General features: G+C 40.1%; 2 protein-coding genes across 2 annotated transcripts in view; both read right to left on the bottom strand.

The window, feature by feature from the left end:
- WWTR1 (WW domain containing transcription regulator 1) overlaps positions 1 to 22,898 on the bottom strand; it is a 129,710-nt gene that overhangs the window by 48,653 nt on the left and 58,159 nt on the right. The window contains exon 3 of the mRNA XM_037525815.2: positions 4,743 to 4,879. Within this exon, the coding sequence (XP_037381712.1) occupies positions 4,743 to 4,879 (137 nt within the window). The remainder of the gene's footprint in view (positions 1 to 4,742; positions 4,880 to 22,898) is intronic.
- On the bottom strand, positions 1,681 to 3,350 carry LOC119257684 (thioredoxin-like protein 4B). Its single transcript, XM_037525816.2, has one exon. The coding sequence runs from the start codon at positions 2,365 to 2,367 to the stop codon at positions 2,005 to 2,007; it is 363 nt and encodes a 120-aa protein (XP_037381713.1). The 5' UTR covers positions 2,368 to 3,350; the 3' UTR covers positions 1,681 to 2,004.

Raw genomic sequence — 22,898 nt, 5'->3', positions numbered from 1 at the left:
TTTATAGATAGGAAAATGAAACACAGTCAGATAAAGTAACAACTAAAATTATTATTTAACCTGAGAAGCTCAGTTTGGCTCCAAATTAATTATACCAAAAGGTATAATTTTTTATATCTCCACCCACCCCCGGTTACACAGACTCTGTGTAGAGTCATTTTTGTTTGTTTTTATTTCAGTTTTTTCCTCCTTCAAAATAATTTAGTGGGTACAGAAACTAACTACTGAGGCAACAACCCACTGAAAAGATATGAAACCCTATCTGGTTTGTGTTATAAAAAAAGTCAACATTCACACATAATAAGTTTCCCCCTTCATGCTGTCAGTCCCTAAGTGATATGGCTTCCACCAGTGATAATCTCTCCTCTTCACTACCTAAAATTCCTCAAGGTCTTCCTTTTTTCTTCCATTCATTGGATATTTCCAGGGACTGAGACTTGAAGATCACCAATCTGCTCAGACAGAATCAGAATTGGGTAAAACCTTACAACCTGACTTGACAAAAATAAAAACTCCAGTTACTAACTAGACTGAAATGTAATATGAAATAAAGTGCAAAAAAAGAAATATTTCGCTTTTTCCCCTTGCAAAGCCTATTTCATTTTACTTAGATATTTGAAAATTCAGTGAGTTTAGATACCACAAACCTATCAAACTACAGAGAGAAACCTCTTCACCCGTACAGATGCAGTTTGACAAAAGTATGTTCCATTTTAGTCATGCCCTCTAGACACCTTTCAGTGATAGGTGTCTCTCTCCTAATTAAAATATGATTTTATTTACAGACCAAATATGATTTTACTTACAAACCAGATTTCAAGAATAGATATACTGAAAAAAAAAAGTTACCCACTGTTAAGTGTCTTGAGGCAGTGGGAGGAGGAACTGAAACATTTCCACCAGAGGGCGCTCTCTTCATTGAAAGTAATAGGAACAGTATTCCCAATCTAAAGCACTTTACACTGTAAAGAGTCCAAAACAAGCTTTTTTCCACCTTGAGGGCTTTATGATGAACAATGTGACTGTCTTACAATCTAACCTTTTATAATTAAATATATTGTTTCTTTACACAAAATAAGAATAAACACTTATTTGTAGTTTATTAAGTGCCAGGCACAGATCTAAGCATTTTGAATGTATCAACTCATATCATCTCACACTATTAATAATCTTCATTTTACAAATAGGGAAACGGAGGCACAATCAACTAATTTAAAGGGTCACCAAGCTAGCAATGGACAGAGCCAGTATTCAAATTCTGACAGTCTGACTCTCGGGTCCATATACCTAAGCTATAGGAAAATACAGAATCCCAATAAAAGGATTTCTTTCTTAATGTATCTAGCTATGTCACTGATAATATCAAAGCTCTATAAATACATAAAATTAGCTTATAAAAGGTACTAATTCCAGCATCTGATAGGAAATTCTTAACTGTATTTGGTATCACTTCCACATTACCACATAAACACCAAAGTGAAGGGCACAGACATGTCATTTCAGTCCACATATTTGTCAGCTAAGTTCCACTGAAAAGACCAAAATCTAGATTTTGGAAGAAGGAGGAAGAAAATGGTCTGGTCTTATTTTTAACAAATTTTTAAAAGAGTACAAACTACAGAGCATTTCTTAAAATGTTTTATATATATATATATATATTTTTTAAAGGAGGATGCTGTATTATCTTAATAAAGAAAAGCACAATAAAAAGGTGAAAGAAGTCTCACTGGGCAAGCTGGCAAGGTTTTTCTGAGGTCTGCAAGGGGGAGACAGGCAGGCATCCCAGATCCTCACCATCCAGCTGGTTTTCTCCTTAGGGGGAAGGATTACACTTTTTCCAGCTGGGACATGGTCTGAAGTCCAGCCTAATTGCACAGCAGTTCCCAAATAAGCTTCTCTTCAACTCTGACGGTAGTTGATGTGCTAAATGTCTTGCTAGAGAAGGTCACATTAAGGGATATTCCTGGGTTCAATGAGACTTTTAAGTTTTTCCCTCATTGATCCTTAGTAAATTACTTCAATAAAATCTGTGAAGTCTTGTTTGGTTTTGAAACTTCCCACAAACCTTGTGTGATCGGGAAACCCATAATCCACTTTCATATGCTGCCCACTGAAGAAAAATACAATCGATGGGATGTAACTGATGTCAAAATAGTGTGTATAAACTGGGCTTTGGAACACAACCTTCTGACACACAGCAGCCTTTTTACTCAGGTTGGAAGAGACTGTGGAGAGCGAATTGTCTAGTTGCAGACAGACAGGATCTCCATCTCTCCCAAACTTGAGGACTAACTCCTTCTCCTCAGGACTTTTTATCACCTGGTCTACTTCTTTTTTGCTAGTAGGCATGGGCAATAGGAAGCTCATCTTGAAATAATCCCAGATGTCAGTCCTCACTGTCACTCTTTATTTGTACAAATCTCTCTTCCACTTCAGGGCGGTCCACAACTGCGACTTCTTCTGAAAGTCGTGGTGGGTAACTGAAAACAAGGCAGCATTCCTAATCCAAAGTAACAGGCAGGCTGTTACCTAGCAACTCCCTGACCAATGGAAAAAGAAAACGCAGGGACACACAGATGAATGCTGGGTCTTCCCTGCTCAACAACCCAGTAACAAAATATTCTGAGTTACTGATTTGTTGTTAGGACCATAATGTGACTAAATTATGCTCAGTCTTTGGCGCTTTCTTGGCATTCCAGGTTATTTTTCCATCCTTGGGACACATCTGTGATTCTAAGCTAGCAACATACTTTGTAATGGGCAAAGAATTCAAATATTATTGAAAAAATCCTAAGACTATCTTGAGAAATTTACTACTCCAATTTATTAGAAATATGGAAATCAAGACATTTTATTCAGCCACAGTTACACTTGTTTCAAACACTCAGATTAGTTTCTTTAGGTGTACTTTCCCAGCTACGGGGCTTTCAGTGTGTGTATACCTGTGGATGTGTGCAGGCACTCACATGTGCCTTTCACTCAAGTTCCAAGCATTCAAGGCCTTTTTAATTTAGCTTGTCCACTTCTTACTTGATGCACAATTTTTAAAAACTAAGGAAAGTACATAAAATAACATGAATAAGAATAGTCACTTCGGTACTACATATATACTAGCAACACACTAGCGAGTATCCTAAATACCCATCATCTGAGGGCCAGTCAAATAAACAAATTTTAGTACATCAATATGTTGAACTATTGAGCAATTCTTTAAAAAGAATAAGGCAAGCTGTATGTATGGATACACACATGGGAGAAGCAAGGGGCGTGGCTATGGGCATGAAGTGTTAGCATTTGTGTAATGAAACACAAACCTGTGTGCATGCGAGCACTCACAGAGCTGAAAACACCGACTCTCGGTAACACAAGAGGCACTGCAGAGTGGTGACTGAAGGAAGACTTATTTCTTGAACGTCTCTTTGAAAAAGTGTGTGAATGTTTTCAACAGAAAGTTCATGAAACATCTTTTCCATTTATAATTGATTACAGGGGCCACCCTGGTGGCGCAAGGGTTGGGACGCAACCTATGAAGCTGTCCGCAGCCTCTGCAGCACAAGTTTGATTCCCAGCCAACCAGGGAGCAACCCACATGGCGCAGCAGGCCTCTTCTGTCTCGCCCGCTGCTCCCCTCAGCAGTGTACTTTGGTCAATCTGCCTATTCTGTTCCCTGCTCTGTCTCTGATGAATCCTCTCACCCCCTACACCTTTGGCCTGTGCCCCAGCTCTCATATGCATAAATAAATAAATCTTTAAATATATATATATAGTTGATTATAAAATTAAGTTCATGGTTAAATAATCAGTTTTTAGAAATTTTATAGTTAAAAAAGAAATTTTGAAACTAGTCTAATACTCCTGAATTTGTTTTTTTGGTTTTTTTTTTTTTTTTTTTTCCACTACACTTGTATCTGCTTTCTACTTGAGCTCTTACATACTTGGGACAAGTGAGTCATGGGAAGCTTTGATTTATTACCACTGCTAGTAAAAAGCACTGGTACCATTTTCCTTGATCTGCCCTTTAGATAGGGAACAAAACAGAGGTTATTCTAAGTCATTTGTTTTGGGGATATATTTTACATCTGCCAGCTTTAAAATGGTATGTCCAGACTTCCTGGAAAAACACACAATATGTTTACTTGAAGTTGACTCAGGTCTACTAGAGTTCATACTCACTTTGGCAAAGCCACCTATGAGGAAGGGTGTCTAGGAACAATGTCCCCATTTTTATCCTGTTCACTCCTGAAAATCCAGTAGGAGATTCTATTCACTCTCTAAAAATGCTGTCAGTTCTTGTAGGGTTGTTGTGAGGATTTACTGAGATACAGCATGAAAACACACAGTCTAAGGTCAGTCACACATTTGAAGTGGGGGATGATGTGGGAGCCAGAATTATGTCCTTTGGCAGTCTTCAGGGACCAAATTCCCAGAAAGGAGGTGATGTGCCCTACTTGCCTTACTCCGGATGAGGACAGAAGGCTTTCCAAGATTTTTCCAAGAACTCTTATAAGGACAATTGGAGGAGATGCTGTAACTGTAGTGTGAACCTAGGCAGAGCTATTTCAAACTGCATAGCAAAAAGGTGAAGAAAAGAAGGCAAAGGTGGTGAGAGGGATGAGAGGGTACAGCCAAGAGGGAGGGAAAAAACCCATCTGGGTGCATGAGTAGGCACCATTGCTGCTTCTAGGCTCTAGAGCCCTTGGTCAAATCTGTTTATCAGCCTGGAGTCAAAATGCTGGGCTTACCGACATTCGGCTGAGACACGGCCATGGACCTCTGGGGTGCCGGTGTGGAAGTGGCAGCAGGGTGGAGGTTCATATGATTCAGGGGCTGATTCATCACCTTCCTAGGGTCTTGCCATGTGGTGATTTTTTCTATGTGACTAAAAGAAGGAAAACAATTATCTGTTTAATTGCCAGCATCATTATCACCATCACCAATAATAGCACAACAGTTAAATGACGCTGCAGCTTCTTCCCTTAGGATCTGCTTACAAATGGCTAATACAATGTGTTTGTTTTCATCCAAGGTCAGGCATATCCACTTATCCCTCCATCCAAGTTGTGCCACACTGAACAAGGGACTCTGAACACACGTCATTGACTTGGCTGTCCAGCTATTAAAGGTTTTCCACCTTAACAGGGGTCAGACAGGATCAGACTAGTCCCCCGTGTACCTCCCCCACAGCCCAAGGAGTTCCCCCGAGTCCCCCAGCTCCTGAGATGCTTCGTCCACATCCAATCACTGGAGCTCCTCTCCCAATGCAGGGCCAGGGTTCTTCTGCCCAGCAAGCCTCCCATATACTCCTAGCTCATATAATTGACATAATGAGGGCACCTCCACCCGTCCTCAGTCAAAGACAGAGCCCTTGACACCAAACTCATAAACATGACATTACTGAGCTCCTACTAAGGTTTAGGCCCTGTGAGGTTGACACAATAATACAAAAAATCTGTAAGAAGCTTATGTTCTACCCAGCAAGGTAAAATTGTGTAGCTGAAGCATAACACATTAGGAAATTAAGTGAAGGAAGGTAAGAAAGTGCCAGCTTATGCCGATAGAGGTGCTGAGCTATGAAGGTTTCTCTGGGAGAAGCCATTATTAGATTGTCATGAGCAGAATTAATAGTCCACACACCTCATCATCACATTCAACTTCCAGTATTTGTTATCACGACTCAGTCTCAGAAAAACTAGTACAACATAACCTTCTGCCCTGAGTTTCCAATATGAATATATCTTGGTATATCTTCAAAAGATGAGCGGGAGGTCCTCCCCGGTGGCGCAACGGTTGAGCGCTGGGTTGCGAAGCTGCCCGCAGCCTCTGCAGCGCCGGTTCGATCCCCAGCTGCCGGCGAGGGTCCCACATGGGGCGCAGACCTCTCCTGCCGCCCGCTGCTCCCCTCAGCAGTGTACTTCATCAGTCTGCCTGTTCTGCTCCCCGCTCTGTCTCTGGTGAATTCTCTGGCTCTCCCGCGCTTCTGACTGTACCCAGTGCTTGTATAAATAAATAAATAAATCTTTAAAAAATTAAAAGATGAGCGGGACCTCCATCCAGCATTGCCTACCTCCTCTCATACAGATAGCTCCATAATAGGGGGAATTACCATGCTCTTTGCACCATTTAATTATGGACTGAAGTAAGCAGCCAAGTGAAGTTACATAACACAGAAGGCAAATGGACTCTGGAGAGAAGAGAGAAGAAAAAAGAGAAGAGCTCAGGTTCCTGTGGCTTGCTGTACCCAGTACTGCTGGGGAGAAGACATGAAGGAGACATGTGGAGGAAAGATATGTAGAGCCACTTGAAAGAGATGCGTGGTGAGGCTGACAACTGCATCCATTATCTTGGTTTGAACTCTGATTCTGCTCCTTTTGTCCCAGTTTTCTGGGGCCTGTCTAACCCCTTTCTTGTGGCCCCACACCTGAAGGTGCCTTAGACTTGTGGCAGGATTTCAGGCCTTAGGGGCCCTGCTTTGGGCTGACTCTGGCTGGGCATTTGCCCACAAGAGGATGAGTTGTTTTGGTGTTTATTGGGATGTTGATCTTTTTTTCTCCTCTTCTCTACACACTAATTCTATTAAAATTCTTTCACACTAAGCATCTGTGTCGCCTTTGTACAACTGATGGCCTTTTATCAGATCCCTTTCATACCGTGCAAATTCAGGGCCCCTTGTGCTCCTCAGTCACCCGCTACCACTTCCATATCACACCACAAGTTATTTTTGTTGTCTTATAGACCTCAACCACTCTATAAGCTGTTATTTTACTAAGAGTTTATTGCATTTTCCTTTTAAAGATGAACATACTCATCTGGTGCCACAACTTTGTTTTAACTAACAATATCATAGATTTTTCTATATTCTTGAAAGACAGTCAACTGATAGCCAAAATGGAAGATAGCCCTTTGTTCCAGACTTGCAACGAGGTTTACCTCTCCCAAAGCAGTTGGCAATGTGAACCCTCGCACAGGACAAATCTTTCTAGAGTCACATAAAAGGAGCAAGATTGTTCCTTTGGTTTAACAGACCTCAATTTTGAATTACAATGGCCACCTTTGAGTGTTTACCATAGAAAACCACCGTTATATCATTAAGTTTAATCCTAAGTCAAAATACAACGTACTGTCTTCTCTCTTGCATCTGATTCTTTTTTATATAAATTAACCCGTGCATCTGCTTCTTCACAGTAAATTTGGACATTGCTAAATTTCTTCAGATTTCATCTAAGACAGATGCTGTTGCCATGGGGAGGTAATCTATCGCTTTGAGTGAAAACCAGGAAGTTTCTCCAAAGAGATCTATAAATGTATGTTAGTACTACTGTATGTTAGTGCTACTGTAGGGGAGGAAGAGGGAGAGGGGTGAGAGGGAGGGAGGGATGAGCACAGGGGACTGTGGTGATGGTGCAGGGGTGCCTTGGGGAAGGAGATTCTATGGGGACTCAATCTGAGGGGGTGGGGGAAGCAAATATTGTCTAAAAAAAGTAAAAAATGATAAATGTTAAAATAAAAAAAGGAAAAAGGAAAAAAAATGTGTACGTTAGTTAAAAAAAAATTGGGCCTCAGTAAAGAAGACAGAATTAAGTATAACCTGGCATTTCAGTATGTTAACAGGAAGCTTTAGCTATAGTAAATACTTAGCAAAAAATGAACTGGGAAGAAGAAAAGTAAAAGAACAAAGACTATCTTGTTAAGAAAAACACAAATAGAGGGGGAAAGACTAGAGAGATGAGAATCGTTTTCCTAAACTTAAAAAAATTAAAAAGAAAGAATGGTTTTAGTTACACCTTCAGTTTAACAATTGTAATTCTGTTTAAGGCTTTCATGAAATTCTTTTGTCTACTTTTGGGTATGTGGAAACTCATAGGTAGCCTCAGGGGGTTGTCATAGGTTTACAGAATAAGGAATCAATTGAAAAGGATGTCAGAGTTAAGTAAACTTCCTTTAGCAAAATAATTACAGCTGAAAAACCCTTTAAGCCTATAGGACCCATACTATTAAAAATTGTTTTCTCGGGGCCTCTCCTGGTGGCGCAGGCCTTTGAGCGCCACGCTGTGAAGCTGTCCGCAGCCGCTGCAGCACCGGTTGCGCCGGTTCGATCCCGGCCAGCCTGCGAGGGTCCCACATGGCGCTCAGCCCTCTCCTGCCTGGCCCGCTGCTCCCCTCAGTAGTGTACTTTGTCAGTCTGCCTGTTCCTTCCCCGCTGTCTCTGGTGAAGCCTCTCACCCTCCGGCGCATCTGGTCTGTACCCGGTTCTTGTATAAATAAATAAATAAATCTTTAAAAAAAAAAAAAAAAACACATCCCATGGAAGGTCAATTTAATTAAAAAAAAAAAAAAAAAAAAAGGTTTTCATGGTAAACATGACCTACCTAAACAAGTTCCATTACAGTACCAGAAGAGGAGGAATTCTTCTCTGGTTCATGAGCCTTTTTTAGACCCTCTGACTCTATGGCTATTGATACCTAATGCTAGAACGAGCATGAGAACCAGCCTTGTAAGAAGGTGGAAGGCATTTAAGGACACCACTGTGCTCAGACACTCAGCTATACATGGGAGGAACAATTCAGAAGCCAGAATGCTGCCTTCTCAAATGTTGGGACCCCCAATCTCCCTTCCCATCCTGCTCAAGTGGGCTGTAGCACCCCTATCCAGGGAGTACAAAAAGCCCTACACCCAAAGCGCCTGTGCCCAGCTTGCCTAAGGACTGCTATCTCATGTGGCCCACAGCCCAGTGAAGTGGGGGTTTTCTGGGCACTCATCCCAATAGGTCTGATTCCAAAAGGTACAGCTCAGCCACAGTGAGGCAGTTTAGGAAAAAAAGAAACTGCGAGCTGGTGAGATGTGAGTTGCCTATCAGCATGAAGGAAAGTGGATCACCAATAAGGGAACTGGACCATCGACTGGGTTGCCCAGACCCTGGATAAACAGAGGAACTGAATCTTGGGCTAAGATGGCCAAAAGTCCTGTTTGTACAGGTGGACTAACTATACTCTTATTCTAACATCCTACCCACCCAAATGAAATACAGACTAGCCAAAGGTGCCATAGTACAACAAAAAGCGCTGAATCCTGATTAATAACTGTCTTACAATTTCCTAGAAGGGGAAGGCCCAGAGCCCCCATGCCAGGAAGTAACCCAACTCAGAGTCAACTATTAGGTTACTCCCCTCTGGCCCACCATGTGAGCTTATCCTTTTAAAACCTTCCTCCTTAGCTCTCCCAGGAGAGTCAGGCCCAAACTCTCCTTCTAGGCACTGGTTTCTGTCATGCATGAGCTTCTAATAAAAAGCCTTGCCTGGTTTTCCTGAAACAGTCTGGTGAATTCATTCGCCTAGAAGGTCTCAGGACCCACATATTTTAGAGGTCTGTAACAATGGCTTCAAGTTCCAGAACTCCCCCTAGACTGCTGGAGCCTTCTCTGTCTACCCTTCAAACTCCACATTCAGTCAAAGCTTTTAAAAGAGTTTTGTTCCCAGCAAATTTGTTAATTAAAAGTGTCACTCACTGTAGTCCCCCAAAACTCGAGTACAAGAGGGATCCTTTCTTAAGCGAGCAGTTCTCATTGCTCCACAGAAACTCTGAGAAGAAAGCCATTCAAATCCTATCCTCTGTGGGCCAGCTAACCAGCTGTGCTTTAAACTCAGCTTATCTGATGTCCAGGGCGGCTCCAGGCCTGAATGCCAAAAGGGGACTGCGGAAAAGAACTTAACACATGCTGGTGATTTGATTCGAAAATCAAATTCTTCTATTGTTCAAATCATTTAGCTGCCCTCACCCCACTCCCAAATCTAGGATAAATCATCCACTCTTTCACCCTGCTGTCTCATCTCAGCTCCCTCTCTGAGTTACTGACTCATTTCCTTTCTCGTATTTCTCAGTGTAATCTTACTCTGTACCAGGACCCACAGTTTAGCTAGATTAATCCCTACTTCCCTACTATTCCCACCTCCTTCCAGATTTCATTCCCTTGCTGAGTCTACTTTAAGAAAATGTCTTTTTGCTGTTTAAAAAGCATAATTTCACTTGTAATTTTATATATACATATGTGTTCAATCTGCCTACACGTGTGCAATCTGTGAATACATAGACTGTACACTTTCATATTCAAAAATGGGACAAAAGAGGTAAAAAGGTACCAAATTATCTATGGTGATTGTGATGGAATTGTAATAGGCTTACAGTGATTTTTTTCCCTCCATATCTAAGTTCTTCTGTAGCTAGCAGGTTTTTAACAGTGACTACTATTTTCATAACTAGAAAAACAAAAATTAATGACTGTAGAAAAGACAAAAAAGGAAAATGATGTATGGATGTGTGGGTTATAGGGCACTGAAATGTTATTAATAAGTTAAACTTCAGATTTGTCTCATATCTGCACATAGTTAAAGAAAGAAATGGACTCATCTACCTGGTTCCTTATTTATAAAAATAAACAAGTCAGTTCCTAATGTGAAAGATTTGAATGCAAAATTTTTTCCCCTGGACTAAAAAATATCTCTTAAAGTGTTCATGTGGAGGCCCTGCAGGTAACAGAGATGACCGGAATGGTCTTTTCCCTCATCTTTTGGGGGCACCTTTAACCATGTCTTCCCAGATAACCATCTTTCAGAGCTGCAAAAAGAACAAACCAACCCCTCACCTCTGACCACATCATGAGTCTCGGCTTCTATAACTGCCCAGCTCCCGACCTGCAGTTTGCTGAGTTGCAAGAAAGGTCAGCCCTTGTCTGAGATTTGGTGGAAATGGTAGTTTATGAAAAACCATGTTGTGTGAAATAATTTTCCTACTGGATTAATATTTTCTTCAACAGAGACACAAATTTAGGAGAGCCATTTTATTTATTAAGGAAATTCTGTGACTGGGGTTAACATGTCATTGAAATGAAGGTGAATGTGCGTGAGGTGGGGCCTGAGTCTCAGTCACCCTTCCCTCTCCCTGCCAGTCCCCACCAGCCTTCAGGGAATTGTTAGGTTAGTTCCCATTTCCTCCTTCTCCAGCTTCCTGCATGAAGGATGAACACAGCGGCATCCAGATTTTCCTTCTTTCAGCCTTTCTGGTTTCCTCCTGCCTGCCACCCTTCCCCCACCTTCTCTATCTCACAAGGCATTCCCAATCCCACTTCTAGACTGAAATCCCAAAGACAGCGGGAATCTAGGTTAACCCTAGGCTCTTGGTCCCCACTGCACAGAAAATAATATGATAGTAGTACACACATAGGCATCTCCCAGACAGAGTGGCCTGCTGTGAGACACTGGACTATGGAAAGACTCCTGGAGTCCCACATACATAGATTTTAATGCTAGCTCTGACCCTGTGTGACCTAATTGGACAAGCATTTAACCCATCCTAGTCTCAGCACACACGTCACTGTAACAGCATCATAAAAAAAAAAAAAAAAAACAAAACTAACCAATACACTTGTTCCTTGTTGTGGGGGCAAAACAAGTCTGTCCTGAGAACTCATGACCACCAAAGTCACTTAAAGATTCACAACCAGTTTGCTGGACTTCGAAAGTCCACTGTCCCCAGAGGCGAATGCATGAAAGGCAGCTCCTGCCTAAGGTTGGCAGCATTCAGTTCAAGTTCATTCAACAAGCATGGATTGTACACCTATTGTGCATGATGTACTACATAGGTATAAAAATGGAAAGCACTTTGTAAATATAAAACCACAAATAGCACCAGAAATATTAAAGACAAAAATAAAATCTTATGTAAAAATAGAATCCTTTGACTTCTTGCCACCCAGGAAAAATACTTCTTGTTTATGGATGAATTTACCTCCAGTTCATGATCTATTACACTAACATTATGGAAAGAAGCCACACAACAAAACTTTCTGAAATAGAAAAGGACTATATAATATTTTGTATTTTTGAAAGCATCTAAAAATATAAAAAAGGGATTATTACAAGTGCTGAATTTTGAGAGGATTTAGATTTCTTATAGCAAAAGCTGCTTGCTAATTTCTATTGTCAAAGATTTCATCTTCCACTCTAAGTTTTTGCCTTTTTTCTATCCCTCCTCTCTTCTTTAACTTATTGGAGTTTCACATTGTGTCAGACTATTACTCAGAGTCCCTACTATCAACAGAGCTGTTAGGATACAACTTTTAAGCAGCCTCAACCTGCCTCTACTTTTCCACTGAACCTAGTTTGGCAATTAGAGAATAGCACCAGTACACTGGGGATTTGAAGATGGGCTGGGATTGTAAAACCAAGGCCTACAGGTTCAAATTTCATTCACATTCAATACTACTGGCTTCAATCCCCTGATAATCCCAATTCCTCTTTAATCTCTTCTTTCATCCACTCTTCCTCTCTTTTTTTGGGGGGAGGGGGGATTATGGAGGGGAATGTTATTATTTCTCTTTCAGTGGAGCAGAAACTCTTTTGATGACAAAAATGACCCCATACAGCATAGCAAGTTAAGCATTGGAAATCAATACTGTGACCCCCTGTGCACCAATAATACTCATAAACCCCATATAGGGCATGAATGGTCTTATTTTTAAAATTAGACATTAAAATTTTTAGATTTGCTAGATCAATTCACTAACTTCTTAATGTTATGATGTATGTACTCTGAAGAATATTTACTAAATAAAACAAATTTGCAACTTGCTTATTGTCAGTCATACTCATCTGTATTAAAAATGGAAATTTAAATAGATTTGGATGAGGTTGATAAATTCCAAGATAGGTTTGCCAAATAAATTTGACCCACTGTCAGCAGACAATGTTTAATCCTGGACCAGATGGCAAAAACACTTGCCCAAGACTGACATTAAAGTTTTGAAATTTTCCCAATTAAAATGGAAAAACAAATAGGTAAGAGCTAGTTTACTTTTTTGTTGTATTTCAGGGATAAATGCTGTCTGTGTTTAATTAAGTTAAACACACCATTGGGGTGTTCTTTTTTAAATTTCGAAACTCTAGGAAATGTCTTGCTCATACCTGCATTTATTTGATTGCTGCCTTTTATATATATATATAAAGAGTGTGTGTGTGTGTATGTGTGTATATATATATATATTTTTTTTTTTATTTTTTTTTTTTGCCTACGGACATAGCTCTTCCAACTGACACCAGTGGTGGATCTTAACCACAAGACCAAAGGCAGCAGGCATATACACTTACTAATTCTCCAGGTCTAGACTCTCATTCTTTCTCCAGGGAGTTCCTCTACTGTCATCTAAAACCAGAGCTGGTCACAGTGGGAGCCCCACAGCAATGTGTGCCCAGCTCTCATCTACACTGCCAACTCAATCTGACTAGTAGCCATCCAGGAATTGTTTCCCTTTTCCTAACCTTCTCAGTCTAGTTGATTTTTGAACTTCTACACATTGACAATTGGGAATAAAGTGCTGGCTCTTCACATGACTGAACAGATGCACAGTTAATGTTTTGTTTGTTTGTTTGTTTTTAAGATTTATTTGTTTGTTTGTTTGTTTATGCAAGCACTGGGTACAGTCAGAAGTGCGGGAGGGTGAGAGAATTCACCAGAGCCAGAGCAGGGACCAGAACAGGCAGACTAACGAAATACACTGCTGAGGGGAGCAGCAGGCACGGCAGGAGAGGTCTGTCACACCATGTGGGACCCTCACCCGGTGGCCAGGGATCGAACTGGCGCTACTCAGGCTGCGGGCAGCTTCGCAGCCCAGTGCTCAACTGCTGTGCCACCAGGGGAAGCCCATAATTAATGTTTTATTTCTAAGCTCCTCCTGATGTTGTCCTACTGTCACCCTAATCAATGAATCTCGGTCCCCTGCTTTCCTAACACTATGATTGATTATAATTTTTTTTTCTATTCTGTCCAAATCCTAAACAGCACTTTCTCTTGTTATTTCAATGCATTAGAATAAAAGATATAAAGAGGTGAAAGTCAGTCCGCAAATGTATGTACCTGACACACTCATTAACAAAACATCTTATCATCCACAGCTTAAATCCCATGCCAAACAATAAGAGACTGTTCGTCCAACAGAACTGTGTTGGATAAGAAAGCTCATCCTTCTTTGAAACCACAGGAAATTTATAGTCAAAAGGTTCCGGTCAGATTTCCCTTAGGCAGCTCACCAAATTATAGCTGCAGTCAATGACACAGGAATAATAACTCATATATAAATAGGGGGTGTTTTTTAAGATCCTCCAATAAAAAATGATACAAGACCAAAAGAATTATTTTGGTACATGTTTCCGGTCTCCACCATTCACTTACCAATTCAAAAAATTTCAGAGTTCTCTGGAATTCCAAATGAATGGCATGGATTGTATTTTTAACCACCAGGCTCTAATCCTCAACTTCCATCACAGCAGTGCCAAGAAGCCTCCACTTGTTTAAATTAGCGGCAGTACTAAAGGCAGTCACGTGAAAGGTCTCCTGCACTTCCTCTGTGGCCAGCTGTGGTGATCTATCTGCTGGACTCCTTCTCAATGAGCACCTCTGACTTTCCTGCAGGCTCATTCCTGACCCTGCTCAGTCAGGCAGCAGCTGAGTTGGGCAGACCTGCTGGCAGCCCAGAAGAGCAATGTGAGCCCACTTGGGACTGTAATATGCATAGTTCCTGCAGTGATTTATTTACCAGCATTCTGTCCCTGGGGTGAAAAAGAAAGGACACCATGAAAGGGCCAACTCTGGAGAAAACCACGTTGGGAAGTTGGTGAGGCAGCCACAGATATGAGTCACCAACCTCACTTCAGAGGGGACCCGTTATGTTACCCGCACCCTGTCAGCCCCGCTGGGGTCCTCAACATCACCCAACATAGGCACACCTGACTTCATCTCTGCAAACTGAGTTAAACTCTTGCTGAGATTAATTTTTTCCCATTTCATGAAAAAGCAAAATAAAAAGAACTGGGTTTTTATTTGCTTATTGGCCATTTGTCAAGAACCCTATTAAAGAACTTTGGCTGTATAGCCATCTTATTATCAACACTTAGCATTTTTTCTCCTCCCATGTCAGGACCAATAATGCTATTAAAAGATTTATAAATCATGTTAAGCTTCTTGTGTTGAAACTGAGCAACAACGTAAGAGTTTTTGTATTATGTTTTATTATTTCCAGATATCAAGCATAAAATTTGTACTTGCTAGAATCTTTATTCTACTTTCATCTTTTTCTTTTTCCACAAAAAAACATGGGAGGAGAATGAGAAGTTGACAAAAGTTGAGGAGATTCTAGAGTTATCAATAGGAAGTAGAAAGCATTTACCCATTCCATGAGCATTTACGGGGGGGGGGGGGCGGGCTGTATATTTCAGGCATTCAGTTCCAAAGTCAGTTTTGGCCAATTTGGAGGCTGGTGATAATCCATTAAATGACCCATAATGTAAATCTACCAGGTTTTGTGTATGTGATACTGTCTGTCAGTAAATCTAGTGTAGTCAGTTACTTCCAGAATTAGGATATGGTGCTGTTTCCATGGCCAATTCCAAATGAAGTGAGGCTGTCCCCAAGCACATATGTCGGGATTTGCTATGGTTGTAGTGTTGAATCTACTAAATGGGCATGTGGTGTTGGGTGCCTGAGGTGTCTTCTGAAATGGACTAACAGAAGACGACCTTGCATTGGCTCTCGAAACTGCTAATCAATTTGGTGAGGAGGTGGTGGCAGTGAAATAATGAGTGGTGTAGAGGTTAACAGAACACACACTGTTTTTATTGTTACTAGAAATGGTTCAGAGCTTGACATTTCGTCTTTGTAACTGCATGTTGCATATGCCCCCCATATCAACTGCATCTGACATCTGGGAAGCAGCTTTAATTTCTTGATCAGTTTTTTAAAAGAAGTTTGTTTTTAAGTCACAGAGCTACACTCAATGTGAAAGTACTTTGAAAATTGTTTTTCCAGGCTCTCTGTGCCCAACACATGTTTCAACACGGTGCTTTTTCAGTTGTTCTTAAATAGGACATTGACAAACTGCTTGCCGGCTCCTAAACCACGCCAAACAGAAAATATCTCAAAGCTCAAACTGTGTCTGCCCTCTTTTCTCACTTTCTAATGGGGCCAAGTGAATTAAATGTCACTTACACAATAAAAGAGGGTAGAGCCTCCTTAAAGCCAAAAGTTCTTCTGGGTTAGTCTAGATCCTCTATTCCTGTGAAGGGATTCGATTCCTTTTTGTTGGTTTTGCTTTTTTTTAAATCTGGGAAGAGAATGACCACCATGGACACTGGTCGCCACAGCCACTCTCTGCACATGTTTGAAAGCATGACACAACCGGAACTAGAGAAAAGACTGGCATGAACCCCAACCTCAGAGTCTGGAAAAAGGCTGAAAGTGTTTTTTAGAGCCAGGGTCCCATTTTGAACGAAATGATTTGGAGGATCGAAGACCAAGAGGCCTTACAAGGGGATTTAATTAGGCAGGGAGGTCAGAGACACATTGTGATCTTAAAGATAATGGGGGCAGCACTTCTTAGGTTTTATCGTTTAAACGCAGCCTATAACATCTCTCTACGTGTCTCTCCTGGCATCTTTGGTTAAAAGTATCACTCAAATGAAGCAGAGCAGTGCAGTGGTTTTAAACACTGCTTCTGCCATTTACCAGTTAAGAGAACACTGTAACTTCATTTAGCATCCTCAATCCTCAGTTTCCTTCACTATAATATAGACATAAGAATATCCACTTCCAGAGGTTGCTTTAAATATTTTATCAAACAACACAGCACCTGTATAGTGCCAGGCCCACATGGTGCTCTATGAATGGCAGTGCCGCTCTTCCCCTCCTTACGGAACTCTATCCCATCTATCTAAAGGGATCTGAGCTATTCAAAGCAAAAAATCAGCAAACACCCTGTGGAACAATAAAAACCTAAGAAAAGTGAGAAAATGATGATGAAAATCAATTTACTACAAAACTAAAAATGTACTTGACTTCACAGACATGAGTACCTAAGTAATTACTGATTTAGAGATTAAAAACATTCTCCAAACACAACAGCACTAGCTGACCACCAGCCTCCTAGGGCTCCCCCACTTGCTCCCGCTGCTTTTTTTGCATTCTAAAAATAACATTCCTCACATTTGATGTAAGAAAAGGCCAGGGCTGGCTTCTCCAGCATTCTTTGTAGGCACTTTGGCTGGTGACGAGCATCCATGTCAGCACAAGATTTTCAAACTCACACTTAAAGTAAAAAGAGGATTTTAGTTTAAAGGGAAAAGCATAAGATTGAATATTATCAAAAATTTAATGGCTTCCATTTTTCTTAACAAAAATGTTGAAGAAGTTTGAGGCTAATTTAGTTTTTGATCATTTTATAAGGTGACTGTAGTTTCAAAATTGGGGGTAGAGATCAGATACAGAAGTACAAGAAGTTCCTGTGACTTCAATTAAAGGAAAAGCAAATTTAACCCAAAAGTACTGTAGTTTTAAACAAAACATGTTTATGCAAACTTCAAATAGAGTAGCTTTATACCCATAGGAGGACGTTAATTTAAAAAATATACCATTGCCTTAATCCTTTTTATTTAGTAAAGTATAGAAATATGTATCTGGTACACATACTCTCATATAAAATAAGCATCTACTTGTGTGTATGTAACTTTTCATTCTGATATGATTTTAAACCTATAGAAGAGTTGCTTCTCCGACTGCCATTTTTTTAAAGTTAGTTCTGACTAAAAAGTAGTATGAGAATAATTGTCTGTTTTTATATGATCTCTTAGCAATAGTAAGACTTTAGTAGGTCATTTTTCTAACTTTGAAGTGACTTTTATTCCATAAGAAACGTTAAGATTTATTTATTTATGCACACAAGAGCTGGCTACAGGCCAGAGATGCGGTGAGAGGATCCACCAGAGACAGAGTGGGTAACAGAACAGGCAGATTGACAGAAATACACTGCTGAGGGGAGCAGCGGGCGAGACAGCAGAGGTCTGCTGTGCCATGTGGGTTTCTCCCTGGCCAGCCGGGGATTGAACTTGTGCTACAGAGGCTGTGGATTGCTTCATAGTGTGGTGCTTAATCCCTTGCGCCACCAGCGAGGCCCAAGATATTTTTTTTTTTTAAAGGAGTCAACAGTCAACCAAATAACCAAGTCAAAAAACAGACACCAAATTTTTTCTAAACAAAAGTTATAAAAATTCCAACAAAAGCCAATAAAAATTCGGCAATAATTGTGACCCTTAAAATCCTTTAACTAAAGGAGAAAAGACAGCTTACTTAGGAGGGGGAATGAAGGGTCATGGGGCTGCCCATGGTCATGTAACAGAAATCACACATTTATGTCTACATACTTATTTCAGTAAAGCAGGTTTTTTCTTTTGTTGTTTGTTTTTTACTATGCCTTTTATCTAATTAGCAGAGAGAATTTCCAGAGTAGGAGTCAGTCACCTTAGTTTCAACCTTCAAATAAATTTTCTTGGAAGTGGAGTAAATAAATGTGAATAACATTTAAATTCTCAGGCAAGGTACTTCAATATTTGAGGAGAATACTTGTATAGACACAGATTTTCAAGAAAAAAATTGTAGGGCCTCCCCAGTGGTGCAGCGGTTGAGCGCTGGGCTGCGAAGCTGCCTGCAGCCTCTGCAGCACCAGTTCGATCCCCGGCCACTGGCGAGGGTCCCACATGGTGCACAGACCTCTCCTGCCACCCGCTGCTCCCCTCAGCAGTGTACTTCGTCGGTCTGCCTGTTCTGCTCCCCGCTCTGGCTCTGGTGAATTCTCTCACCCTCCCGCACTTCTGACTGTACCCAGTGCTTGTATAAATAAATAAGGAAAAAAATTGTAAATAGAGCCAAAATCCCCAACTCACCCTCTGCAGAATGTATGATTTAAATGAAAGGAAAAACACAGCTTCAGGAAATTAGCTCTAAAAATGCCCATAAAATGCTCACGAAAGAACATGTAGCCTTAAAGTGCCACTACTGGACCTAAACTGGTACCATTGTTTTAAGGAATAGTTCACTGACATGACAAAAGCCTTGAAAACACTTTGGTCCAGCAACTCCACTCCCACAAAGCTTATACCAAGGAAAGGAAAAGCTTAGGTAATGTAGAGATGGCAAGTTGCTTCTTATCTGATCTCTCCCACTTCTTGGTACTAACTGTGGCCAAGAGACTAAGATAATACAGAGAAATGCTGCTATGTGGCATTCTGAGGAAATTCATTAAATGGAAGGTTACACAGATATTTTTCTGTTTCCACCCTCTTCCTCCACTAGGAATGAGCTGCAGCAGTCCTCTTGTATCGAAGAAAAGAAAGTCACTCAGAACTTATTTCAGATTTCTTTAATGTTAGTGAAAAATAAACCAACTCATCTCACATCCCTATAAAACATAATTCCAAACCAATACGAGTATGCAAAATGTATACTACAACAAGTACGCAAAATGTATGTGCAAGATTTTCCACTGCAGTTTTGTTTATATCTTAAATGTGTTAAGTGGTTAAATAAATTATGGTTCAATCAATCTGAACAGACTGAACAGACATTCTAAGTGATATAGCTCTAAATATTCATGATACATTACTGAATGAATATAGTCCTGGTTCAAATAAAATACATACATATGAATGACAGGGGGAGAAGGCATTATACAGATCTATAGATTTCTTTGTACTTTCTTCATTCTGTAAAATAAGCATTTTTTTAATTAGAAACAAGAGAATGAGAGAGCTATCGCTCCCCAAATGAACCCACTTACTGCTGAAAAAATAATGTTGCATTCCACATTTGAACCTATATCTGCTAATTACAGCCTCTAAGAGTAATTCCACAGTTAGAATGTAGGATGGAAAATCGTGTCAGTCCTTAAACTGAGCTACAAAAGGCGCCAGGGTAATACTCCCGGGAGTGCTTATCCTAAAGGTGCTCAGAACCTGGAGGCGCACAAAAGGAGAGTGAGGAGCAGTAGAAGGAAGGGATAAAGAGGATCAAGGGTAATTCTATAATTAAGCAATACTTTATGGCTACCTCTGACAGCTGTTTGAGAGAATGGGAGACTGGGTACAAGGCGTCAACAGACAGGAGCAGCTCTCTCCTCAGGCAGATCAAGCAATGCCGATCATCCTGGCCGTCTATATTTCACAGGACAATCTGGGACATCTTATATCCACCACCTGCCAGCTTTGGAGACTCCAGCTGTGGTGCTGTTACTGCTGTCATCTGAGTGATCCAAAAGGGAGGGGCATTTATTACATCTAGAGAGATTAGGATGAAATGATCTTTGATTGTTTTTTTTTTTTTTGAGAAAGAATGCATGCCTCGTGTAACTGTTTGATTTCTTCTTCTCCCTTCCTAACTTTTTTCTTTTTTTATTAAAGGAAGAAATCTACCCCTGCAGCTGTATTTTTCCTTTTTTAATCTTCATGTTAATTATATATTCCCTCCAAATAATGTTTTAAATTTAGTCTGATGACCAGCCACAGGTTCCTTCTCATCCCACTACACGCACATCCTGCCTTCAGACCCTTTACGTAATTCCCATTGACTCGGAGAGGAACTCTGTGCAAGGAAAGAAGCAGGATACAGATCAAAAGAAGGAAAAGGTAATTTCTTTAGAGGATGTATTGAGGTTTTTCCTTTCCATGAGACTTTTTAAAATGGTGTTGAACTTGAAGGAGACTTTAAATAACTTCTCAGTAGTTATTGTGTGAAAGTTGTGAAGGCCCAACACACAGTAAATATGCAAACTATTCATGGAATAAATGATGAAAAAAAAGAATGAATGAATATATTTAAGGAGTTTCCTTTAGCAAACTATTTTGCCTATCAGTGTCTATAGTAAATGACTCTTATATATTATACATCTTTATCTGTAAAGTACTCATCCAGGGAGATTTGTTCTTGCCTCTGGAAGGACAGGAATGCTAGAGAATACTACAATGTCTCCTTAAACAAATTAAAACATTATTGATTCATTCCTGTTCAATTTCACAAAATGCACAATTGAACCTCTAGCAGGTACCACCCATTCTGGGCTTTAAAGGTGTGCCAGTTCTAGCACATAGTAGACACGCAGTAAGTAAATGTTCATTGAATGAATGAATGAATAAATGAATTGGTATTTATATTCATTCATAGCAATAATCATGATAACAATTTTTATTAGTGATAGATTATAATATTCACAATAATCATGGCAACAATGTCTGATAACAGTTGACATTTAAGTAGCATTATAGCTTCAAAAATTACCTTAAAGTGACTCATAAAACATGTTTGTTAATCTCCATTTTTTTAAGAACTTGAGTTGGGAGAAGTTAAATCACTTAATAAGCTTCTTAAAGTTCTATGTGACAGCAGAGAGCCCAATCTTGTTCTCATAGTCATGGAACTTTTTCATGACATAATCCTGCCTTGTGAATCCAAAATGGCCAACACAAGTGACCCGGACCATTAGCAAGAAGGAAAGAGAATGGACAGTCAGTGCTGTTGATAGCCTCACTTTGTCTTGGAACAACAGTATCTACAGGTTCAGTGCTTCAGAGAAAAGGCCTCACAAGATAGATGTTTTCCTCTACTCACTACAATTACACCACCATCCATCCTGTTTCTCCTTGAAGCCTAAGTCACGGAGTATATACGTCTACCTGTGTAGCTAATCTGTTGGCTGACTGGTATTGATTGGGCCCATTCAAGAAAAATGGGTCTCATGGACAGAAAGAGGAAAGGAGAGGCAGAAATACTTACAGGAAACATAAACCAAACATAAAGCAGAAACCAAATTCTCCATTATGACTTGAAAGAAAGAGGTAAAATGACTGTGAAGATGGATTTGGATATGTAACAGGAGCAATGAATGTGCCTGCCATAAGCATTGCAGGAAAGCTGAGCCAGAGCTGGAGTATGATTTAAAGGCCCCGCTGCCTGGAAAACCTATTCCTTTAGAAACCAGTTTGTGGCAGTAACAGCTTCAGCCTGAACAGCTTCAACCTGACTTGCCTTTAATTTTACTAATGTTAATCAACAGGAAAAATATTCTAATGCGGGGCTTCCCTGGTGGCGCAAGGGTTATGTCTTAGCACTATGAAACTATCGGCAGTCACCGTAGTATAAGTTCAATCCCCAACTAGGGAGATAACCCACATGGCGCAGCAGACCTCTCCCATCTCTCCAGCTGCTCCCCTCAGCAGTGTACTTTAGTCAATCCGCCTGTTCTGCTCCCCACTCTGTCTGGTGAATCCTCTCACCCCTCCTCACCTCCCCCAACCCCGTACACCTCTGGCCTAGTGACTCTTGTATGCACACCCCAGCTCTTGTATGCATTAATAAATATATCTAAAAAAAATTCTAATACAGTTGACGTACCATAAAACAAATGTGTTCACTCAATAACATGTTATGTTACAGCCTTTATAACTAACTATAATTACTTAGTAGAAATTCAACATGTACATTAATTTTTTCTCTTAATTTTTTTTCAAAGGAAAAAAGTACTGGAAACAAATTCCAATTTTCCTAAACTACCACCTTTATCAAAGTATTTTATGATTTTATCCTTTAGAAAAAGTACATGTCTGAAATAAATATGGCTGTAAGAAGAAACAGTTCATTTGGAGTCAGGATTTGCATGCATTTAAAATGGCTCTTTGAGAAAAAGTTCATGGTTCCATACTCAGACACAATGTAAAGATGATGTTAACACAAAAGTGCGAGAAAATACACAAATGATAATTAACATATGTTGCCTAATTGTAGGGAAAGGATTAAAGTCTGTTATTACACTGAAATGCAATTAAGAGGAAAATGACACTACATAACTTTATATGACTATCTAAATGAACTATGTATTTTCTTAGTTTGCTCCCAAATGCTCCTTGAACATTCTATTTTTGTCAACATAAGGAAACTAATTTAGCCAAGCAATTTAGCTTCAGCCCAGAAAAATTTCCATAATACTGACAACAACTATTTTTTAAAAAACGGTGAAAATGAAAGTGTGTGCTAAGATG

Source organism: Talpa occidentalis, unplaced genomic scaffold (genome assembly GCF_014898055.3).
Source record: "Talpa occidentalis isolate TD23 unplaced genomic scaffold, MPIMG_talOcc4v2.1 talOcc4.4, whole genome shotgun sequence".
NCBI classification, from domain to species: Eukaryota; Metazoa; Chordata; class Mammalia; order Eulipotyphla; family Talpidae; genus Talpa; species Talpa occidentalis.
The sequence above is the reverse complement of the archived record's forward strand: the minus strand, read 5'-3'. Positions and strand labels throughout refer to the sequence as shown.